General features: G+C 45.1%; 1 protein-coding gene across 1 annotated transcript; it reads right to left on the bottom strand.

Annotated features, from left to right (window-relative positions):
• Positions 1-1790: 1790 nt before the first annotated feature.
• On the bottom strand, positions 1791-24620 carry LOC124029109 (retinol dehydrogenase 8-like). Its single transcript, XM_046340945.1, is given in 7 exon segments — positions 1791-2141; positions 2671-2684; positions 2687-2853; positions 3676-3769; positions 4706-4885; positions 12780-12941; positions 24226-24620. Coding segments are annotated over 7 exon segments (954 nt in total). The 5' UTR covers positions 24332-24620; the 3' UTR covers positions 1791-1910.
• Between the last annotated feature and the right edge of the window lie 239 nt (positions 24621-24859).

The following is a 24859-nucleotide window of genomic DNA, read 5'->3' as shown; positions in this document are numbered from 1 at the left end:
CGGATTACTCAATAGAGTTTCGCACTCTTGCTGCCTCCAGTAACTGTTTTCGCCAAGTCGCTTTTGGGTCCTCATTCACCCGCATAACAGTGTCCTTCTGTAGCTCAGTTGGTAGAGCATGGCGCTTGTAACGCCAGGGTAGTGGGTTCGATCCCCGGGACCACCCATACGTAGAATGTATGCACACATGACTGTAAGTCGCTTTGGATAAAAGCGTCTGCTAAATGGCATATATAAGGTAGAAAGAGCTTTTAATGTCAAAATAGAGCCGATCCATTATATTCTAAATGACATATATTACACACAAGATAGTGTCTATACATACATAGTCTATGTTAGACAGACAGAGAGGTTACATTTCGCCTTCTGTAGGTCCTGCTTCTATCAAAACAAACAGTACAAAGTATGGCAGCTCACTGAGGGAGGAACACTTTAAAACTGCAGGGGGGTGTTTTGAGTTTCTTTACAGTGTGTGTGTCTTGACCCTCGGTGTGAGTGTGTGTCTTGAATCTCTGTGTGAGTGTGTGTCTTGACTCTCCGTGTGAGTGTGTGTCTTGACCCTCCGTGTGAGTGTGTGTCTTGACCCTCCGTGTGAGTGTGTGTCTTGACCCTCCGTGTGAGTGTGTGTCTTGACCCTCCGTGTGAGTGTGTGTCTTGACTCTCCGTGTGAGTGTGTGTCTTGACTCTCCGTGTGAGTGTGTGTCTTGACTCTCCGTGTGAGTGTGTGTCTTGACTCTCCGTGTGAGTGTGTGTCTTGACTCTCCGTGTGAGTGTGTGTCTTGACCCTCCGTGTGAGTGTGTGTCTTGACTCTCCGTGTGAGTGAGTGTCTTGACCCTCCGTGTGAGTGTGTGTCTTGACCCTCCGTGTGAGTGTGTGTCTTGACCCTCCGTGTGAGTGTGTGTCTTGACCCTCCATCTCCGTGTGAGTGTGTGTCTTGACTCTCCGTGTGAGTGTGTGTCTTGACCCTCCGTGTGAGTGTGTGTCTTGACTTTCAGTGTGAGTGAGTGTCTTGACCCTCCGTGTGAGTGTGTCTCTTGACCCTCCGTGTGAGTGTGTGTCTTGACCCTCCGTGTGAGTGTGTGTCTTGACCCTCCGTGTGAGTGTGTGTCTTGACTATCCGTGTGAGTGTGTGTCTTGACCCTCCGTGTGAGTGTGTGTCTTGACCCTCCGTGTGAGTGTGTGTCTTGACCCTCCATCTCCGTGTGAGTGTGTGTCTTGACTCTCCATCTCCGTGTGAGTGTGTGTCTTGACTCTCCATCTCCGTGTGAGTGTGTGTCTTGACTCTCCGTGTGAGTGTGTGTCTTGACTCTCCGTCTCCGTGTGAGTGTGTGTCTTGACTCTCCGTCTCCGTGTGAGTGTGTGTCTTGACTCTCCGTCTCCGTGTGAGTGTGTGTCTTGACTCTCCGTGTGAGTGTGTGTCTTGACTCTCCGTGTGAGTGTGTGTCTTGACCCTCCGTGTGAGTGTGTGTCTTGACCCTCCGTGTGAGTGAGTGTCTTGACCCTCCGTGTGAGTGAGTGTCTTGACTCTCCGTGTGAGTGTGTCTTGACTCTCCGTGTGAGTGTGTCTTGACTCTCCGTGTGAGTGTGTCTTGACTCTCCGTGTGTGTTGGGTGAGATGGTTCTGGAGCGCAGACATCCACAGGTCAGGTACTGCATACTAGTGTGTGTGTGTCACTGTGTGCCTCCGTGTGCCTATGTGTGTCTATGTGTGTGTTGTCTCTGCATGCTCGTGTGTCTGTGTGTGTGTGTGTGTGTCTCTGCGTGCCCGTGTGTGTGTGTGTGTGTCTCTGTGTGCCTCCGTGTGCCTATGTGTGTGTTGTCTCTGCATGCTCGTGTGTCTCTCTGTGTGTGTGTGTTTCTGCATGCCCGTGTGTGTGTGTGTCTCTGCATGCCGTGTGTGTGTGTGTGTCTAGTTTGGGGAGATGGTCCTGGAGCGTAGACATCCACAGGTCAGGTACTGCATAGCCTTCATGCTAACGTGCATCAGGGGCCCCAGGTTGAACAACATATGGTAGAAGGCGTGCACCGACAGGCCGCCCGTCTCGTCTGCATACTTCAGTGCCACGATGGGCGTGTACAGCGGGTTGGTAAGGTTCCGGAACCGTGCAGAACTGCCCTGCTCAATCACCTTCTTAGTACACTACAGGAGAGTGAGAGAGACTAGTTAGTGCACTGCTGGGGGTGGAAGAGAAGGAGAGAGAGACAAGTTAGTGCACTGCTGGGGGAGGAAAGGGAGAGAAAGACAGGTGGAGAGAGAGAGAGAAAAAAAAAAAACGAGTGGGGGGTAGAGAGAGGGAGTAGAGAGACAGAGGGAGTAGAGACAGAGGGAGGGAGAGAGAGTAGAGAGAGAGTAGAGAGTAGAGAGAGACAGAGAGAGTAGAGAGAGTAGAGAGAGTAGTTAGTGCACTGCTGGGGGAGGAAGAGAAGGAGAGAGAGACAGGTGGCGAGAGAGAAAAAGAGAGGGGGATAGAGAGAGAGTAGAGAGAGAGAGAGAGAGAGAGAGTAGAGAGAGAGAGAGAGAGAGAGAGAGAGGGAGCGAGAGGGAGAGAGTAGAGAGTAGAGAGAGAGTAGAGAGAGAGCGAGTAGAGCGAGAGGGAGAGAGAGTAGGGAGAGAATAGAGAGAGTAAAGAGAGAGTAGGCCACACACACACTCAGGCAGGTGGACTAACCCTGGCGATGTCATCGGGGTCTGTCCTAGCGTCTCAAAGATGTCGACGGAGGAGGGCAGGTAGACGTTTTTAAAGTAGTTGACGGTATCGGCATCGGCCCCAGGGAACTCTTTCTGACGGACGTCCTGAATCATCTTCGATTCAAACTCTGTATGGACCGGGCCTGGCTCTATCATAGACATACTAGGGGGAGGAAGAGGAGAGGGGAGAGGAGGGAGAGGAGGGAGAGGAGAGGAGGGAGAGGAGAGAGAGGAGAGGGGAGGGGAGAGGAGAGGAGAGGAGAGGAGGGAGAGGAGAGGAGGGAGAGGACAGGAGGGAGAGGAGAGAGAGGAGAGGGGAGAGGAAGGAGAGGAGAGGAGAGGAGGGAGAGGAGAGAAAGAGAGAAAAGAAGAGAGAAAAGAAAGAGGGGGAGAAGGAGAGAGAGAGAAGAAAGAGGGGGAGAAGGAGAGAGAGAAGAAGGAGAGAGAGAGGGAGAGAGAGAAGAAGGAGAGAGAGAAGAAAGAGGGGGAGAATGAGAGAGAGAAGAGAGGGGGAGAATGAGAGAGAAAAGAAAGAGGGGAGAATGAGAGAGAAAAAAAGAGGGGGAGAAGGAGAGAGAGAGAAAGAGGGGGAGAATGAGAGAGAGAAGAAAGAGGGGAGAAGGAGAGAGAAGAAAGAGGGAGAAGGAGAGAGAAGGAGAGAGAGAAGGAGAGAGAGAAGAAAGAGGGGGAGAATGAGAGAGAGAAGAAAGAGGGGGAGAAGGAGAGAGAGAAGGAGAGAGAAGGAGAGAGAGAAGAAGGAGAGAGAGAAGAAAGAGGGGGAGAAGGAGAGAGAAAAGAAAGAGGGGGAGAAGGAGAGAGAAAAGAAAGAGGGGGAGAAGGAGAGAGAAAAGAAAGGAGAGAAGAGAAATCATATTTTTAATCGTATGTTTTAATTGGTCCGTCCCCGACAAAATATACATTTTAAATTTAAAAAATAAAGACATTATTTTAGGAAAACATAGCTAGCTGTGTTAGAGAGACTCACGTGACGTTAAACTTGAGCAGTTGTACAGCCAGACACTCACAAAACCCTTCCATGGCAAACTTGGAGGCAGCATACACGTCATTAAACACGACACCTGAGATCAGAGAGCAGTATTTCATCAGGATCCCCACTACTACCACATCTGTTGACAAGCATTATGTAAAAAAAAAAAAACATAAAGAAATGAGTTTCATCCCATTTTCAAATGAACAACAGACATAATATTCTACGAAACAGGAGATTTTACATTGAATGTCTTCACATGGCTTCACCATTATATAAAAGTCCACCATTATATCATTTTCTCAACCGTTTATGATGTTGTACACGGAACCATTGTCATCCTTCACCATCAAAACATAGATGTAGACATCACCTTTTCTGTGTATTCATGTCTGGTTCAGCAGATAGGACAGGAAAACACACTGTCCGACTGTGGCAGAATATAAAATGGCCGCCACGGCCGCCAGGAGGCGTTTTGCAATGCCTCCATATCTGAAAATGTTCAGGGCCTCAAACTGTACAAGTGTACCGAGTTTCGTGCTTTTATTAAAAAGTGAACATATCACATTTGCCTCATATCGCTTGGACCACTATGATGTGTATCTCCTCCTCTTTTTCACATCAGCCAATCAATCAATCAATCAATCAATCAATCAATCAATCAATCAATAAAGCATAGTTCCGTACCCTGTAGTCCCATGACACTGCTGACCACTATGATGTGTATCTCCTCCTCTTTTTCACATCAGCCAATCAATCAGCCAATCAATCAGCCAATCAATCAGCCAATCAATCAGCCAATCAATCAATCAATCAATCAACAAAGCATAGTTCCGTACCCTGTAGTCCCATGACACTGCTGACCACTATGATGTGTGTTCCGTACCCTGTAGTCCCATGACACTGCTGACCACTATGATGTGTGTTCCGTACCCTGTAGTCCCATGACACTGCTGACCACTATGATGTGTGTTCCGTACCCTGTAGTCCCATGACACTGCTGACCACTATGATGTGTGTTCCGTACCCTGTAGTCCCATGACACTGCTGACCACTATGATGTGTCCTCCCTTCCTCTTCTTCATATCTGGCATCACCTCCTTGATCATCCGGATCACACCGAAGAAGTTGGTCTCAAACACACTCTTCATCTCAGCTATACTGATGCTTTCCACCGGTCCCACCAGACCTATACCTGCATTATTAACTAGAGAGAGAGAGAGGAGGGAGGAGAGGAGAGGTGGGAGGGAGGAGGATGGGAGAAGGAAGGGGAGAGAGAGGTGAGAGGTAGGAGGAGGAAAGGAGAGGTGGGAGGAAGGAAGGAAGGAAGGAGGAGGGAGAGGTGGAAGGAGGGAGAGAGAGGTGGGAGGGGGAGGAGAGAGAGAAGAGGTAGAGAGGGGAGGGAGAAGAGAGAGGAAGGAATAGGGAAACCAGAAGGAAAGAGTGACACCCCAGTTCACATAGGTGATCAGAGCACTCTCGTCTCTTCAGTTGTGTTCCAGTAGTCACCACCGGGTGGAAGTATAACCCAAGGCTTTATCCCGGCCTCTCACTACACTGAGTTATAACCAGGCTTTATCCCAGTCTCTCACTACACTGAGTTATAACCAGGCTTTATCCCAGTCTCTCACTACACTGAGTTATAACCAGGCTTTATCCCAGTCTCTCACTACACTGAGTTATAACCTAAGGCTTTATCCCAGTCTCTCACTACACTGAGTTATAACCAGGCTTTATCCCAGTCTCTCACTACACTGAGTTATAACCAGGCTTTATCCCAGTCTCTCACTACACTGAGTTATAACCAGGCTTTATCCCAGTCTCTCACTACACTGAGTTATAACCAGGCTTTATCCCAGTCTCCCACTACACTGAGTTATAACCAGGCTTTATCCCAGTCTCTCACTACACTGAGTTATAACCAGGCTTTATCCCAGTCTCTCACTACACTGAGTTATAACCAGGCTTTATCCCAGTCTCTCACTACACTGAGTTATAACCAGGCTTTATCCCAGTCTCTCACTACACTGAGTTATAACCAGGCTTTATCCCAGTCTCCCACTACACTGAGTTATAACCAGGCTTTATCCCAGTCTCCCACTACACTGAGTTATAACCAGGCTTTATCCCAGTCTCTCACTACACTGAGTTATAACCAGGCTTTATCCCAGTCTCTCACTACACTGAGTTATAACCAGGCTTTATCCCAGTCTCCCACTACACTGAGTTATAACCAGGCTTTATCCCAGTCTCTCACTACACTGAGTTATAACCAGGCTTTATCCCAGTCTCTCACTACACTGAGTTATAACCAGGCTTTATCCCAGTCTCTCACTACACTGAGTTATAACCAGGCTTTATCCCAGTCTCTCACTACACTGAGTTATAACCAGGCTTTATCCCAGTCTCTCACTACACTGAGTTATAACCAGGCTTTATCCCAGTCTCTCACTACACTGAGTTATAACCAGGCTTTATCCCAGTCTCTCACTACACTGAGTTATAACCAGGCTTTATCCCAGTCTCTCACTACACTGAGTTATAACCAGGCTTTATCCCAGTCTCTCACTACACTGAGTTATAACCAGGCTTTATCCCAGTCTCTCACTACACTGAGTTATAACCAGGCTTTATCCCAGTCACTCACTACACTGAGTTATAACCTAAGGCTTTATCCCAGTCTCCCACTACACTGAGTTATAACCAGGCTTTATCCCAGTCTCTCACTACACTGAGTTATAACCAGGCTTTATCCCAGTCTCCCACTACACTGAGTTATAACCAGGCTTTATCCCAGTCTCTCACTACACTGAGTTATAACCAGGCTTTAGCCCAGTCTCTGACCAGGGCCTGTATAGTACATATCAGCCATACTCAACTGGCGGACCGCGGTTCAGATCCGGATCCAGAAAGGGGTAAATACGGACCGCGGGTCCCTACTTTTTAGGAACTCAGTCGGGCTTTCAACTTACTGCTGTTGAGAGTTGTAATAGTAGAATGCCCCAGGCTGATGAATGACAATATCCCTTTCCCACCTAGGACCTTTGCCATCTAGGACCTTTGCCACCTAGGACCTTTGTCACCTAGGACCTTTGCCACCTAGGACCTTTCCCACCTAGGACCTTTGCCATCTAGGACCTTTCCCACCTAGGACCTTTGCCATCTAGGACCTTGGCCACCTAGGACCTTTGCCATCTAGGACCTTGGCCACCTAGGATCTTTCCCATCTAGGACCTTTCCCATCTAGGACCTTTGTCATCTAGGACCTTTGTCACCTAGGACCTTTGTCACCTAGGACCTTGGCCACCTAGGACCTTGGCCACCTAGGACCTTTCCCATCTAGGACCTTTGTCATCTAGGACCTTTGTCACCTAGGACCTTTGCCATCTAGGACCTTGGCCACCTAGGACCTTTGCCATCTAGGACCTTTGCCATCTAGGACCTTGGCCACCTAGGACCTTTCCCATCTAGGACCTTTGTCATCTAGGACCTTTGTCACCTAGGACCTTTGTCACCTAGGACCTTTGTCACCTAGGACCTTGGCCACCTAGGAAATGTGTGTGACCGGACCTTCTCAAATAGTAGTTGCAGTGGTGGATAAAGTACCCAGTTGTCATACTTGAGTAAAAGTAAAGATGCCTTAATAGAAAAGGACTCAAGTAAAAGTCACCCAGTAAATTACTACTTGAGTAAAAGTCTAAAAGTATTTGGTTTTAAATATACTTAAGTATCAAAAGTAAATGTAATTGTAAAAAAAAGTATAAAAAAAGTATAAATATAAATTATAAAAAAAAAAAAGTATAAATCATTTCAAATTCCTTATTTTAAGCCAACCAGATGGCACCATTTATTTTTTCTTTATGGATAGCCAGGGGCCAGGGGCCCACTCCAACACTCCAACACTCAAACATAACTTACAAACAAAACGTGTGTTTAGTGAGTCAGCCAGATCAGAGGCAGTAGGGATGACCAGGCATGTTCTCTTGATAACTGGGTGAATTAGACCATTTTCCTGTCCTGCTAAGCATTCAACATGTAATGAGTACTTTTGGGTGTCAGGGAAAATGTATGGAGTAAAAAATACATTATTTTCTTTAGTAATGAAGTAAAAGTTGTCAAAATATGAATAGTAAAGTAGAGATACCCCCCAAAAACGACTTAAGTAGTACTTTAAAGTATTTATACTGAAGTACTTTACACCACTGAGTAGTTGAGTACCCCTGGTATACATCAAGCATCTACATTTACATTTACATTTAAGTCATTTAGCAGACGCTCTTATCCAGAGCGACTTACAAATTGGTGCATTCACCTTATGACATCCAGTGGGACAGTCACTTAACAATAGTGCATCTAAAACTTAGGGGGGTGGGGTGAGAGGGAGTGATGATCTAGGATACATGTTGCCTTCTAGAACACAATGAATAACACTACATTGACAGGAGGGGGACCTGATCCTAGATCAGCACTCCTAGTCTGAGACACTTCATACATATGGCCCCTGAACTACTGAGGTCAGTTTTACTGTGGCCTCTCCAGTCTCCCAATGAACTATGATCTGAACTGAGGTCAGTTTTAATGTGGCCTCTCCAGTCTCCCAATGAACTATGATCTGAACTGAGGTCAGTTTTACTGTGGCCTCTCCAGTCTCCCAATGAACTATGATCTGAACTGAGGTCAGTTTTACTGTGGCCTCTCCAGTCTCCCAATGAACTATGATCTGAACTGAGGTCAGTTTTACTGTGGCCTCTCCAGTCTCCCAATGAACTATGATCTGAACTGAGGTCAGTTTTACTGTGGCCTCTCCAGTCTCCCAATGAACTATGATCTGAACTGAGGTCAGTTTTACTGTGGCCTCTCCAGTCTCCCAATGAACTATGATCTGAACTGAGGTCAGTTTTACTGTGGCCTCTCCAGTCTCCCAATGAACTATGATCTGAACTGAGGTCAGTTTTACTGTGGCCTCTCCAGTCTCCCAATTAACTATGATCTGAACTGAGGTCAGTTTTACTGTGACCTCTCCAGTCTCTCAATTAACTATGATCTGAACTGAGGTCAGTTTTACTGTGGCCTCTCCAGCCTCTCAATGAACTATGATCTGAACTGAGGTCAGTTTTACTGTGGCCTCTCCAGTCTCTCAATTAACTATGATCGGAACTGAGGTCAGTTTTACTGTGGCCTCTCCAGTCTCTCAATTAACTATGATCTGAACTGAGGTCAGTTTTACTGTGGCCTCTCCAGTCTCCCAATGAACTATGATCTGAACTGAGGTCAGTTTTACTGTGGCCTCTCCAGTCTCCCAATGAACTATGATCTGAACTGAGGTCAGTTTTACTGTGGCCTCTCCAGTCTCCCAATGAACTATGATCTGAACTGAGGTCAGTTTTACTGTGGCCTCTCCAGTCTCCCAATTAACTATGATCTGAACTGAGGTCAGTTTTACTGTGACCTCTCCAGTCTCTCAATTAACTATGATCTGAACTGAGGTCAGTTTTACTGTGACCTCTCCAGTCTCTCAATTAACTATGATCTGAACTGAGGTCAGTTTTACTGTGGCCTCTCCAGTCTCTCAATTAACTATGATCTGAACTGAGGTCAGTTTTACTGTGACCTCTCCAGTCTCTCAATGAACTATGATCTGAACTGAGGTCAGTTTCACTGTGGCCTCTCCAGTCTCTCAATTAACTATGATCTGAACTGAGGTCAGTTTTGCATGGTTTATCCCTAATGGTTAAAGTCAGGATGGAGGGAGATGTGTGCTGTATAGTTGAGAACCTACAACAGTACATAGTATTTTAGACCTTGAATAGATGTGTGTAATAGTAGTATAGTTGAGAACCTACAACAGTACATAGTATTTTAGACCTTGACAGTGTCCTAGATGGCTCTGGTTTATAGATTTTTGTTTTGACAGAAGTGTTGCCTTGCGTCATAAAAACAAAGATTGTTTCATTCCTGAGTACATAGAGAATAGCGTGCCATTTGGGACGCCTTCAGAGAAGTCCATAGATCACACAGGTTGTTCCTTACTGAGTACTGTGTAATAGTAGCTTGTTCCTTACTGAGTACTGTGTAATAGTAGCTTGTTCCTTACTGAGTACTGTGTAATAGTAGCTTGTTCCTTACTGAGTACTGTGTAATAGTAGCTTGTTCCTTCCTGAGTACTGTGTAATAGTAGCTTGTTCCTTACTGAGTACTGTGTAATAGTAGCTTGTTCCTTACTGAGTATTGTGTAATAGTAGCTTGTTCCTTCCTGAGTATTGTGTAATAGTAGCTTGTTCCTTACTGAGTACTGTGTAATAGTAGCTTGTTCCTTACTGAGTACTGTGTAATAGTAGCTTGTTCCTTACTGAGTACTGTGTAATAGTAGCTTGTTCCTTACTGAGTACTGTGTAATAGTAGCTTGTTCCTTACTGAGTACTGTGTAATAGTAGCTTGTTCCTTACTGAGTATTGTGTAATAGTAGCTTGTTCCTTACTGAGTACTGTGTAATAGTAGCTTGTTCCTTACTGAGTACTGTGTAATAGTAGCTTGTTCCTTACTGAGTACTGTGTAATAGTAGGTTGTTCCTTACTGAGTACTGTGTAATAGTAGCTTGTTCCTTCCTGAGTACTGTGTAATAGTAGCTTGTTCCTTCCTGAGTACTGTGTAATAGTAGCTTGTTCCTTCCTGAGTACTGTGTAATAGTAGCTTGTTCCTTCCTGAGTACTGTGTAATAGTAGCTTGTTCCTTACTGAGTACTGTGTAATAGTAGCTTGTTCCTTCCTGAGTATTGTGTAATAGTAGCTTGTTCCTTACTGAGTACTGTGTAATAGTAGCTTGTTCCTTCCTGAGTACTGTGTAATAGTAGCTTGTTCCTTCCTGAGTACTGTGTAATAGTAGCTTGTTCCTTACTGAGTACTGTGTAATGGTAGCTTGTTCCTTACTGAGTACTGTGTAATAGTAGCTTGTTCCTTCCTGAGTACTGTGTAATAGTAGCTTGTTGCTTCCTGAGTACTGTGTAATAGTAGCTTGCTCTTTACTGAGTACTGTGTAATAGTAGCTTGTTCCTTACTGAGTACTGTGTAATAGTAGCTTGTTCCTTCCTGAGTACTGTGTAATAGTAGCTTGTTCCTTACTGAGTACTGTGTAATAGTAGCTTGTTCCTTCCTGAGTACTGTGTAATAGTAGCTTGTTCCTTACTGAGTACTGTGTAATAGTAGCTTGTTCCTTACTGAGTATTGTGTAATAGTAGCTTGTTCCTTACTGAGTACTGTGTAATGGTAGCTTGTTCCTTACTGAGTATTGTGTAATAGTAGCTTGTTCCTTACTGAGTACTGTGTAATAGTAGCTTGTTCCTTCCTGAGTATTGTGTAATAGTAGCTTGTTCCTTACTGAGTACTGTGTAATGGTAGCTTGTTCCTTACTGAGTACTGTGTAATAGTAGCTTGTTCCTTCCTGAGTACTGTGTAATAGTAGCTTGTTGCTTCCTGAGTACTGTGTAATAGTAGCTTGCTCTTTACTGAGTACTGTGTAATAGTAGCTTGTTCCTTACTGAGTACTGTGTAATAGTAGCTTGTTCCTTCCTGAGTACTGTGTAATAGTAGCTTGTTCCTTACTGAGTACTGTGTAATAGTAGCTTGTTCCTTCCTGAGTACTGTGTAATAGTAGCTTGTTCCTTACTGAGTACTGTGTAATAGTAGCTTGTTCCTTACTGAGTATTGTGTAATAGTAGCTTGTTCCTTACTGAGTACTGTGTAATAGTAGCTTGTTCCTTCCTGAGTACTGTGTAATAGTAGCTTGTCCCTTACTGAGTACTGTGTAATAGTAGCTTGTTCCTTCCTGAGTACTGTGTAATAGTAGCTTGTTCCTTCCTGAGTATTGTGTAATAGTAGCTTGTTCCTTACTGAGTACTGTGTAATAGTAGCTTGTTCCTTCCTGAGTACTGTGTAATAGTAGCTTGTTCCTTACTGAGTACTGTGTAATAGTAGCTTGTTCCTTCCTGAGTACTGTGTAATAGTAGCTTGTTCCTTACTGAGTACTGTGTAATAGTAGCTTGTTCCTTCCTGAGTACTGTGTAATAGTAGCTTGTTCCTTCCTGAGTACTGTGTAATAGTAGCTTGTTCCTTACTGAGTACTATGTAATAGTAGCTTGTTCCTTACTGAGTACTGTGTAATAGTAGCTGGTTCCTTCCTGAGTACTGTGTAATAGTAGCTTGTTCCTTACTGAGTACTGTGTAATAGTAGCTTGTTCCTTACTGAGTACTGTGTAATAGTAGCTGGTTCCTTACTGAGTACTGTGTAATAGTAGCTGGTTCCTTACTGAGTACTGTGTAATAGTAGCTGGTTCCTTACTGAGTACTGTGTAATAGTAGCTTGTTCCTTACTGAGTACTGTGTAATAGTAGCTTGTTCCTTACTGAGTACTGTGTAATAGTAGCTTGTTCCTTACTGAGTACTGTGTAATAGTAGCTTGTTCCTTACTGAGTACTGTGTAATAGTAGCTTGTTCCTTACTGAGTACTGTGTAATAGTAGCTTGTTCCTTCCTGAGTACTGTGTAATAGTAGCTTGTTCCTTACTGAGTACTGTGTAATAGTAGCTTGTTCCTTCCTGAGTACTGTGTAATAGTAGCTTGTTCCTTCCTGAGTACTGTGTAATAGTAGCTTGTTCCTTCCTGAGTATTGTGTAATAGTAGCTGTTCCTTACTGAGTACTGTGTAATAGTAGCTTGTTCCTTACTGAGTACTGTGTAATAGTAGCTTGTTCCTTCCTGAGTACTGTGTAATAGTAGCTTGTTCCTTCCTGAGTATTGTGTAATAGTAGGTTGTTCCTTACTGAGTACTGTGTAATAGTAGCTTGTTCCTTACTGAGTACTGTGTAATAGTAGCTTGTTCCTTACTGAGTACTGTGTAATAGTAGCTTGTTCCTTACTGAGTACTGTGTAATAGTAGCTTGTTCCTTACTGAGTACTGTGTAATAGTAGCTTGTTCCTTCCTGAGTACTGTGTAATAGTAGCTTGTTCCTTCCTGAGTACTGTGTAATAGTAGCTTGTTCCTTCCTGAGTACTGTGTAATAGTAGCTTGTTCCTTACTGAGTACTGTGTAATAGTAGCTTGTTCCTTACTGAGTACGTCGACATGTCTGTCCTTGATTCCGTCGATACACTGTTTGACTGACTCGTCCGTACACACGTCCAACACCGCTAGAGAGAGGCTCTTCCCGTACGCATCACCTGCTGCCTCCACCAGCTTGTCTTTACGCTTCAGGTCTCGCATGGTGGCAATGACTGGAGAGGGAGGAGAGGGGAGAGGGGGAGAGAGAGGAGAGAGGGAGAGGAGGGGTGGGAGGGGGGTGGGAGAGAGAGGAGAGGGGGAGGGGAGGGGAGAGGGGGGTGGGAGAGAGAGAGGAGAGGGGAGAGGGGGGTGGGAGAGAGAGAGGAGAGGGGAGAGGGGGTTGGGAGAGAGAGAGGAGAGAGGGGGGTGGGAGGGGGGTGGGAGAGAGAGGAGAGGGGGGAGGGGAGGGGAGAGGGGGTGGGAGAGAGAGAGAGGAGAGGGGGAGACAGGGTGAGAGAGGGGGGGTGGGAGAGGGAGAGAGGAGAGGGGGTAGTAGAGGGGAGAGAGTAGAGGGGTGGGAGAGAGAGAGAGAGAGAGAGAGAGAGAGGGGAGGGGGTGGGAGAGAGAGAGAGGAGAGGGGGAGACAGGGTGAGAGAGGGGGTGGGAGAGGGAGAGAGGAGAGGGGGTAGTAGAGGGGAGAGAGTAGAGGGGGTGGGAGAGAGAGAGAGAGAGAGAGAGAGAGAGAGAGGAGGGAGAGGGAGGAGAGGGGTGGGAGAGAGAGGAGAGGGGAGAGACAGAGAGAGGGGAGAGGGAGAGAGAGAGGAGAGGGGAGAGAGGGGGTGAGAGGGGAGAGGGAGAGAGAGGAGAGGGGAGAGGAGAGGGAGAGAGGGAGAGAGGGGTGTGGGAGAGAGCGAGAGAGAGAGGGGAGAGGGGGTGGGAGAGAGAGATTGGAAGGGAGAGAGGAGAGGGGGAGAAAGAGAGAGGAGGAGGGGAGAGGGGGAGAGAGAGAGGGGAGGTGGGGGGAGAGAGAGGGGAGAGAGAGAGAGGGGTGGGAGGGGTGATTGGGCGGTGGGAGAGAGAGATTGGGAGGGAGAGAAAGAGGAGAGGGGAGAGAGGGGGTGGGAGAGAGATTGGAAGGGAGAGAGAGAGAGGAGAGGGGTGGGAGGGAGAGAGGAGAGGGGTGGGAGAGAGAGAGGAGGGGGTGGGAGAGAGAGAGGAGAGGGGTGGGAGAGAGAGAGGAGAGGGGTGAGAGGGGGTGGGAGAGAGAGAGGAGAGGGGTGGGAGAGAGAGAGGAGAGGGGTGAGAGGGGGTGGGAGAGAGAGAGGAGGGGGTGGGAGAGAGAGAGGAGAGGGGTGGGAGAGAGAGAGGAGAGGGGTGAGAGGGGGTGGGAGAGAGGAGAGGGGTGGGAGAGAGATTGGGAGGGAGAGAAAGAGGAGAGGGGAGAGAGGGGGTGGGAGAGAGAGAGAGAGGAGAGGGGTGAGAGAGAGAGAGGAGAGGGGTGGGAGAGAGAGAGGAGAGGGGTGAGAGGGGGTGGGAGAGAGGAGAGGGGTGGGAGAGAGATTGGGAGGGAGAGAAAGAGGAGAGGGGAGAGAGGGGGGTGGGAGAGAGAGAGAGAGGAGAGGGGTGAGAGAGAGAGAGGAGAGAGATGTACAGAGTGAGAGAGAGAGGGAGGAGAGGGGTGAGAGAGAGGGGAGAGAGAGAGAGTGAGAGAGGAGAGGGGAGAGAGAGGAGAGAGAGAGAGAGAGTGAGAGAGGAGAGAGATGTACAGAGTGAGAGAGCGAGAGAGGAGAGAGAGAGTGAGAGAGGAGAGAGATGTACAGAGTGAGAGAGAGGGCGAGAGAGAGAATAGGGTCAAACAGAGTTCACTGGATTGAACCAGATAATGAGTAAACAGAAATTACACTGTGTGTGTGTGTGTGTGTGTGTGTGTGTGTGTGTGTGTGTGTGTGTGTGTGTGTGTGTGTGTGTGTGTGTGTGTGTGTGTGTGTGTGTGTGTGTGTGTGTGTGTGTGTGTGTGTGTGTGTGTGTTTGAGCACGTCAATGTGTGTGTAATACATTGGTGTTAGACAGAAGTTACAAACCCTGCATGTAAGTGCATGTTTGAGTATGGAATGTTTATATTATTTGTGTGAGTGTGGGTGGGGTTTTCTATTGTGTGTGTGGAATGTGTATATTATTTGTGTGAGTGTGGGTGGGGTTTTCTATTGTGTGTGTGGAATGTTGAGAGGTGAGGAGAGGAAAGAGCGGAGGGGAAGCCACATTCTATAAGACGTTATGATATTAATAATAATCATATTCCCAAAGGACTGAATTTACTTTCTAGCTGGCTATTGTTAATCTTTGTAGCTATTTCTCACCTCTCTCCCCTTTCCTTCCTTCTCCCTCCCCCTCTCCCCCTCTCCTTTGTGGAGACCTTTTCCTCCCCTCTCCCCCTCTCCTTTGTGGAGACATTTTCCCTCCCCATCTCCCCCTCCTTCTTTATGGAGACCTTCCCCTCTCCTTCTTAATGGAGACCTTCTCCCTCCCCTCTCCTTCTTTGTGGAGACCTTTTCCCTCCCCTCTCCTTCTTTACAGAGACCTTCTCCCTCCCCTCTCTTTCTTAATGGAGACCTTCCCCCTCCCCCCTCTCCCTCTCTCCTTCTTTATGGAGACCTTCTCCCTCCCCTCCTCTCTTTATGGAGGCCTTCTCCCTCCCCCTCCCTCTCTTTATGGAGACCATCTCCCTCTCCTTCTTTATGGAGACCTTCTCTCTCTCCTTCTTCATGGAGACCTTCCCCCCTCTCCTTCTTTATGGAGACCTTTCCCTCCCCTCTCCCCTCTCCTTCTTTATGGAGACCTTTTCCCTCCCCCTCTCCCCTCTTCTTCTTTATGGAGACCTTCTCCCTCCCCTCTTCCCCTCTCCTTCTTAATGGAGACCTTTCCCTCCCCCTCTCCTTCTTTATGGAGACCTTCTCCCTCCCCCTCTCCCCCTCTCATTCTTAATGGAGACCTTTCCCTCCCCTCTCCTTCTTTATGGAGACTTTCTCCCTCTCCCTCCCCTTCTTTATGGAGACCTTCTCATCCCCCCTCCTTCTTTATGGAGACCTTCTCCCTTTCCTTCTTTATGGAGACCTTCTTCCTTTCCTTCTTTATGGAGACCTTCTCCCTCTTTATGGAGACCTTTTCCCTCTCCTTCTTTATGGAGACCTTCCCCCTCTCCTTCTTTATGGAGACCTTTTCCCTCTCCTTCTTTATGGAGACCTTCCCCCTCTCCTTCTTTATGGAGACCTTCCCCCTCTCCTTCTTTATGGAGACCTTCCCCCTCTCCTTCTTTATGGAGACCTTCCCCCTCTCCTTCTTTATGGAGACCTTCCCCTCTCCTTCTTTATGGAGACCTTTTCCCTCTCCTTCTTTATGGAGACCTTCCCCCTCTCCTTCTTTATGGAGACCTTCCCCCTCTCCTTCTTTATGGAGACCTTCCCCCTCTCCTTCTTTATGGAGACCTTTTCCCTCTCCTTCTTTATGGAGACCTCCCCCTCTCCTTCTTTATGGAGACCTTCCCCCTCTCCTTCTTTATGGAGACCTTCCCCCTCTCCTTCTTTATGGAGACCTTCCCCCTCTCATTCTTTATGGAGACCTTCTCCCTTTCCTTCTTTATGAAGACCTTTCCCCTCTCCTTCTTTATGGAGACCTTCCCCCTCTCCTTCTTTATGGAGACCTTCCCCTCTCCTTCTTTATGGAGACCCTCCCCTCTCCTTCTTTATGGAGACCCTCCCCCTCTCCTTCTTTATAGAGACCTTTTCCAGGTCGGTCTCTACTTGTAGCACATTATGCTGTTCATATGACAGTTCATTCAGGGAGAAGGTAATAGGCAGGTAGCCTTAAGGTTAGAGAGAAGGAAGGAGGATGAGTTGATGTCCAAGGACCGTTTAGCTGCATCAAATTATGGCGATCCTTTTATTCACCATCTGTATACAAGGCCAAATGATCCCAACCCCTCTGAAAGACACAAAAAGATGTTACATTTTAATTTGACTAGTTTCTCACAGCAGGAAAACAATCCTGCAGTAACAGGACATTTGAATTATTATGTGGATTATGATTAATAGACATGTTTGTAGGGGTTGATACATTCAGAGATTTTACAGTGGAAATTACGAACTTTAGAAGCCCCCCCAAAAATATCAAATTAAGAATTTTCAGCTGTGCAGGAAAATTCTCTCGAAACAGAGTGATCAAATTAAGATAGGACACCTGTATACAGGTTGGAGAGGTTAGAGCAGGGGGCTGCCACACTGGGCGCCCGTGGAGCAGTTGTGGGGGTTTTAAGTGCCTTGCTCAAGGGCACAATGACAGGCAATGGCATCTGGGATTTGATTCCAGCAACTCCCGGGTCCCGTCAGACCCCGGGATTCGAACCGGCAGTACCTGCCGCCCTGTATAACTAAATCACTGTCAGTTAACTACCTGATGGACCGCTCAGTATCATCCCAGGGGCCGGCGCCAGTCCACGGACCACAGGTTGCGTACCGCTGGTCGACATCTAACTGTGTGAACCACATGGTTCTGAGTATCCCATAATATCCTATACTACTATATACATCCCTACCTTATACCACATGGTTCTGAGTATCCTATAATATCCTATAATACTATATACATCCCTACCTTATACCACATGGTTCTGAGTATCCTATAATATCCTATACTACTATATACATCCCTACCTTATACCACATGGTTCTGAGTATCCTATAATATCCTATACTACTATATACATCCCTACCTTATACCACATGGTTCTGAGTATCCTATAATATCCTATACTACTATATACATCCCTACCTTATACCACATGGTTCTGAGTATCCTATAATATCCTATACTACTATATACATCCCTACCTTATACCACATGGTTCTGAGTATCCTGTACTATCCTATACTACTATATACATCCCTACCTTATACCACATGGTTCTGAGTATCCTGTACTATCCTATACTACTATATACATAACAATTATCCCTGTACAGGTTAATATAAACCACATGGTTCTGAGTATCCTGTACTATCCTATACTACTCTATACATCTATATGTCCAGGTCCTGTACAGGTTAATATAAACCACATGGTTCTGAGTAACACCTGATTCCACTAATGAAAGGTTTAACGATGTGTTGATCAGCGGGATTCAACTGAATAGTGTTAATGATTAAAACATAAACATGTTGACCCTCAGAACCAGGAAACACTGTGTTATACTGTTCTATAGACAGCAGCCAGACGGCCCTGAACTGCCTGTACCTCACGTGTCTGCTGTCTGATTGAGAAACACTGTGTTATTACTGTTCTATAGACAGCAGCCAGACGGCCCTGAACTGCCTGTACCTCACGTGTCTGCTGTCTGATTGAGAAACACTGTGTTATACTGTACTATAGACAGCAGCCAGACGGCCCTGAACTGCCTGTACCTCACGTGTCTGCTGTCTGATTGAGAAACACTGTGTTATTACTGTTCTATATACAGCAGCCAGACGGCCCTGAACTGCCTGTACCTCACGTGTCTGCTGTCTGATTGAGAAACACTGTGTTATTACTGTTCTATAGACAGCAGCCAGACGGCCCTGAACCGCCTGTACCTCACGTGTCTGCTGTCTGATTTAGCCCTGGCACTGTGGGCTGGTCTTATTATGGGGCTAGCTTAGCGTTAGCACTCACCCGACAGCACCAAGAATACCCATCCCACGCCACCCTCTGGCTCGCCCGCGGCCCAGGATGAGGCCTCTAAGTGGGGCAGTAAGCGGCCAGCCTGGGCCCCTCCTGGAGGTTTAGGTATTATCCACCAGGCATTAGGACACTGAGAGCAGTGGTAATGCTACTCTTACTGGCTGATTGGTCTCAGGTTAAGCAGGGATGAGACATAATAACCATGATGTGTAACTTACACACACACTCTTACGCACACACTCTTACGCACACACTCTTACGCACACACTCTTACATACACACTCTTACGTACACAGAGCCTTACGTAGCCCAGACTGCAGACACACTCTTACATACATACTCTTACATACACACTCTTACGCACACACTCTTACACACACACTCTTACGCACACACTCTTACGCACACACTCTTACGCACACACTCTTACATACACACTCTTACGCACACACTCTTACGCACACACTCTTACATACACACTCTTACGTACACACTCTTACGTACACAGAGCCTTACATAGCCCAGACTGCAGACAGACAATCATGTAACCATGCTATGTGTTATAACCTGCTATGTAAGTGATGTATGTTGTAGAGGTCGACCGATTAATCCGAATGGCCGATTAATTGGGGTAGTTTTGGACACCGATTTGGCCGTTTAAAAAAAATGTTAAAACCTTTATTTAACTAGGCAAGTCAGTTAAGAACAAATTCTGATTTACAATGATGGCCTAGGAACAGTGGGTTAACTGCCTTGTTCAGGGGCAGAACGACAGATATTTACCTTGTCAGCTCGGGGACTCAATCTTGCAACCTTACGGTTACCTAGTCCAACGCTCTAACCACCTGCCTTACATTGCACTCCACGAGGAGACTGCCTGTTACGAGAATGCAGTAAGAAGCCAAGGTAAGTTGCTAGCTAACATTAAACTTATATTATAAAAAACAATCAATCAATCAATCATAATCACTAGTTAACTACTTGATGATATTACTAGTTTATCTAGCGTGTCCTGTGTTGCATATAATCGATGCGGAGACATTTGCGACAAAGGACTGTCCTACGTGGACCTAACCAGAAACATCAAGGCCTTTCTTTATTTTTATTTATTTACTTATTTTACCTTTATTTAACTAGGCAAGTCAGTTAAGAACAAATTCTTATTTTCAATGACGGCCTAGGAACAGTGGGTTAACTGGTCTAGGAATAGTGGGTTAACTGGTCTAGGAACAGTGGGTTAACTGGCCTAGGAACAGTGGGTTAACTGCCTGTTCAGGGGCAGAACGACAGATATTGTACCTTGTCAGCTCGGGGATTTGAACTTGCAACCTTTCGGTTACTAGTTCAATGCTCTAACCACTAGGCTATCCTGCCGCCCCAGGGAATAGGGTGGACTATGTCGGGAATAGGGTGGACTATGTCGGGAATAGGGTGCACAGGTATATATATCTAAACCTGCATATTAAGCTAAAAGAAATCCAGGTTAGCAGGCAATATTAACCAGGTGAAATTGTGTCACTTCTCTTGCGTTCATTGCACGCAGAGTCAGGGTATATGCAGTTTGGGCAGTTTGGGCTGCCTGGCTCATTGCGAATTAATTGGCCAGAATTTTACGTAATTATGATATAACATTGAAGGTTGTGCAATGTAACAGCAATATTTAGACTTAGGGATGCCAACCGTTCGATAAAATACGGAACGGTTCCGTATTTCACTGAAAGAATAAACGTTTTGTTTTCGAGATGATAGTTTCCGGATTCGACCATATTAATGACCTAAGGCTCGTATTTCTGTGTGTTATTATGTTATAATTAAGTCTATGATTTGATAGAGCAGTCTGACTGAGCGATGGTAGGCACCAGCAGGCTCGTAAGCATTCATTCGAACAGCAATGTCATGCATTTTGCCAGCAGCTCCTCACAATGCTTCAAGCATTGCACTGTTTATAAATTCAAGCCTATCAACTCCCGAGATTAGCCTGATGTAACTGATGTGAAATAGCTAGCTAGTTAGTGGAGTGCGCGCTAATAGCGTTTCAATCGTCACTCGCTCTGAGACTTGGAGTAGTTGTTCCCCTTGCTCTGCAAGGGCCGCGGCTTTTGTGGAACGATGGGTAACGCTGCTTAGAGGGTGGCTGTTGTAGATGTGTTCCTGGTTCGAGCCTAGGTAGGGACGAGGAGAGGGACGGAAGCTATACTGTTACACTGGCAATACTGAAATGCCTATACGAACATCCAATAGTGAAAGGTATATGAAATACAAATTGTATCAAGAGAAATAGTCCTATAATTCCTATAATAACTACAACCTAAAACGTCTTACCTGGGAATATTGAAGACTCATGTTTAAAAGGAACCACCAGCTTTCATATGTTCTCATGTTCTGAGCAAGGAACTTAAACGTTAGCTTTCTTACATGGCACATATTGCACTTTTACTTTCTTCTCCAACACTTTGTTTTTGCATTATTTAAACCAAATTGAACATGTTTCATTATTTATTTGAGGCTAAATAGATTTTATTGATGTATTATATTAAGTTAAAATAAGTGTTCATTCAGTATTGTTCTAATTGTCATTATTACAAATAAATATTTTTAAAAATTGGCTGATTTAATCGGTAGATGTAACGGCGTTCATCTGTTGAAGGAGAAGCGGACCAAAATGCAGCGTGGTGGTTACTCATGTTCTTCAATGAAGAATAGCGATACATGAAATAACTATAATATACAAAAACAACAAACGAAACGCGAAAACCTATTACAGCCTATCTGGTGAACACTACACAGAGACAGGAACAATCACCCACGAAATACACAGTGAAACCCAGGCTACCTAAATATGGTTCCCAATCAGAGACAACGAGAATCACCTGACTCTGATTGAGAATAATAATAATAATAATATATGCCATTTAGCAGACGCTTTTATCCAAAGCGACTTACAGCGACTTACAGTCATGTGTGCATTCTAAGTATGAGAACCGCCTCAGGCAGCCAACCCTATGCTAGACACACCACAATCCCAATGCCTACAAAAAACAAACAATACGACAACACAATAAACCCATGTCACACCCTGGCCTGAACAAATAATTAAAGAAAACACAAAATACTAAGACCAAGGCGTGACAGTAGAGGCTTGAATTGGTCCTCCAATAATCGGTATCGGTATCGGCGTTGAAAAATCATAATCGGTCGACCTCTAGTATGTTGTGTACCAGTGTTATAACCTGCTATGTAAGTGATGTATGTTGTGTACCAGTGTTATAACCTGCTATGTAGTTCATGTGCATTGCATACCAGTGTTATAACCTGCTATGTAGTTGATGTATGTTGTGTATCAGTGTTATAACCTGCTATGTAGTTCATGTGCATTGCATACCAGTGTTATAACCTGCTATGTAAGTGATGTATGTTGTGTACCAGTGTTATAACCTGCTATGTAGTTCATGTGCATTGCATACCAGTGTTATAACCTGCTATGTAGTTGATGTATGTTGTGTATCAGTGTTATAACCTGCTATGTAGTTCATGTGCATTGCATACCAGTGTTATAACCTGCTATGTAAGTGATGTATGTTGTGTACCAGTGTTATAACCTGCTATGTAGTTGTTGTATGTTGTGTACCAGTGTTATAACCTGCTATGTAGTTGTTGTATGTTGTGTACCAGTGTTATAACCTGCTATGTAAGTGATGTATGTTGTGTACCAGTGTTATAACCTGCTATGTAAGTGATGTATGTTGTGTACCAGTGTTATAACCTGCTATGTAGTTCATGTGCATTGCATACCAGTGTTATAACCTGCTATGTAAGTGATGTATGTTGTGTACCAGTGTTATAACCTGCTATGTAGTTGTTGTATGTTGTGTACCAGTGTTATAACCTGCTATGTAGTTGTTGTATGTTGTGTACCAGTGTTATAACCTGCTATGTAAGTGATGTATGTTGTGTACCAGTGTTATAACCTGCTATGTAAGTGATGTATGTTGTGTACCAGTGTTATAACCTGCTATGTAGTTGTTGTATGTTGTGTACCAGTGTTATAACCTGCTATGTAGTTGTTGTATGTTGTGTACCAGTGTTATAACTTGCTATATAAGTGATGTATGTTGTGTACCAGTGTTATAACCTGCTATGTAAGTGATGTATGTTGTGTACCAGTGTTATAACCTGCTATGTAGTTGTTGTATGTTGTGTACCAGTGTTATAACCTGCTATGTAAGTGATGTATGTTGTGTACCAGTGTTATAACCTGCTATGTAGTTGTTGTATGTTGTGTACCAGTGTTATAACCTGCTATGTAAGTGATGTATGTTGTGTACCAGTGTTATAACCTGCACCCTATTCCCTACATAGTCCACCCTATTCCCTACATAGTCCACTCTATTTCCTACATAGTGCACCCTATTCCCTACATAGTGTACCCTATTCCCTACATAGTGTACCCTATTCCCTACATAGTGTATCCTATTCCCTACATAGTGCACCCTATTCCCTACATAGTCCAATCTATTCCCTACACAGTGTACCCTATTCCCTACATAGTGTACCCTATTCCCTACATAGTGTACCCTATTCCCTACATAGTGCACCATATTCCCTACATAGTGCACCATATTCCCTACATAGTGCACTACTTTTAACCATAAATCATGTTTTTATAGAGATAAATCATAGACTACAGGTTTATATAACCCAATATATTGGAGTATTTGGACTTAACCTACTAACAGCATCGTCACCATTAGGCTGCTGTACACCAGACACACACACACACACACACACACACACACACACACACACACACACACACACACACACACACACACACACACACACACACACACACACACACACACACACACACACACACACACACACACACACACACACACACACACACACATTTTTCTGTGTTACAGCCTGAATTCAAAATGGGTTCAATCTTTTTTTTTTCTTTTTTCGCTCAACCATTTACACACAATACGCCATAGTCACAAAGTGAAAACATGTTTTGAGAAAAATGTTGCATATTTATCGAAAATTAAATACAGAAACATCTTATTTACATAATTATTCTCTCCCCTGATCAACATTTGCACATGATTATTTTCTAAATTCTTCAAGGGCTGTCAAAGTGGTTTATGATCAATGCTAGGCAACCATTTTCAGGTTTTGCCATAGGTTTAAGTGTAAACTGTGATTCAGCCACTCAGCATCATTCCCTGTCTTCTTGGGAAACAAACCCAGCGTAGTGGCCTTGGCTATCGGTTATGGTCCTGCTGGAGGTGAGTTCATTTGTGGTTGAATCTGTGTTTGAAATTCACTGCTCGACTGAGGCACTTTACAGGTAATGAGGGATTTATTTAAAAAAAATCATGTTAAACACAATTATTGCACACACAGTGAGTCCATGCAACTATGTGTCCATGCAATTATAATAATAATAATAATATATGCCATTTAGCAGACGCTTTTATCCAAAGCGACTTACAGTCATTATGTGACTTGTTAAGTACATGTTTACTCCTGAACTTATTTAGGGTTGATGTAACAAAGGGCCGAACACTTATTGACCCAAAACACTTCATCTTTTCCCTTTTTTTGTATTAATTTGTAACAATTTAAAAATCCATAATTCCACTTTGACACTATGGGATGTTGTGTGTAGGCCAGTGACCAAACATCTAAACGGTATACATTTTAAATGCAGGCTGTAAACACAAAATGTGGAACAACTCCAAGGGTGTGTGAATACTTGCTGAAGGCTCTGGAGGTTACTCTCTTACCATGATACTCTCTTACCGTGATAGCGCTGTTTCTCGTCCTTAGCGAGCATCACCGCCATCCTCAGTCCGATCCCGGAGGAGCAACCGGTGATTAGCACCACTTTTTGTCCTGGGTTCGCCATGGCTCTCCTAACGTTTTCCCCTTAACGGTTCAAACAACTAACGTCGCTTCTCTTCTCTCTCCAGTTGGCACATCGGGAATGAGCAAGCAGCAGCGCGAGCAAGATGACAGGGGCTTTGCGTTGAGAGCCCCTGTAAGCGGATAACACGCACACAAACACACACCGCGCTCCAGAGTCACATGGACAGCACAGACCTGCGCCAAGATTATCTAACGCGTAGGCTTCACTGTCGGTTGGTCACCTGGCGTGGCCTCCCCGCCTCATCTGTTGAACTCGGTAGAACAGTAATGACTAGGCCAGGGACGGGGACCTCCCCGAACTCCCCTCCCCGTCTGTTGTTTACGGTTGCGAGTTAGACTAGTGGGATACACAATATACAATTTCAAATTCGTTAGCACATTAGCAGTTTTCTCGTTATTTTAATCACTGATAGCCACTCAGTTAGCCCTGTCAGCGAACATGTTTTAGCTTGGTAAATGAGTCTAGTAGCCAGCTATTTAAACTTAGTAATCATGGCCAAATTACCCT

Source organism: Oncorhynchus gorbuscha, unplaced genomic scaffold (assembly GCF_021184085.1).
Source record: "Oncorhynchus gorbuscha isolate QuinsamMale2020 ecotype Even-year unplaced genomic scaffold, OgorEven_v1.0 Un_scaffold_5553, whole genome shotgun sequence".
Lineage (NCBI taxonomy): Eukaryota > Metazoa > Chordata > Actinopteri > Salmoniformes > Salmonidae > Oncorhynchus > Oncorhynchus gorbuscha.
The sequence above is the reverse complement of the archived record's forward strand: the minus strand, read 5'-3'. Positions and strand labels throughout refer to the sequence as shown.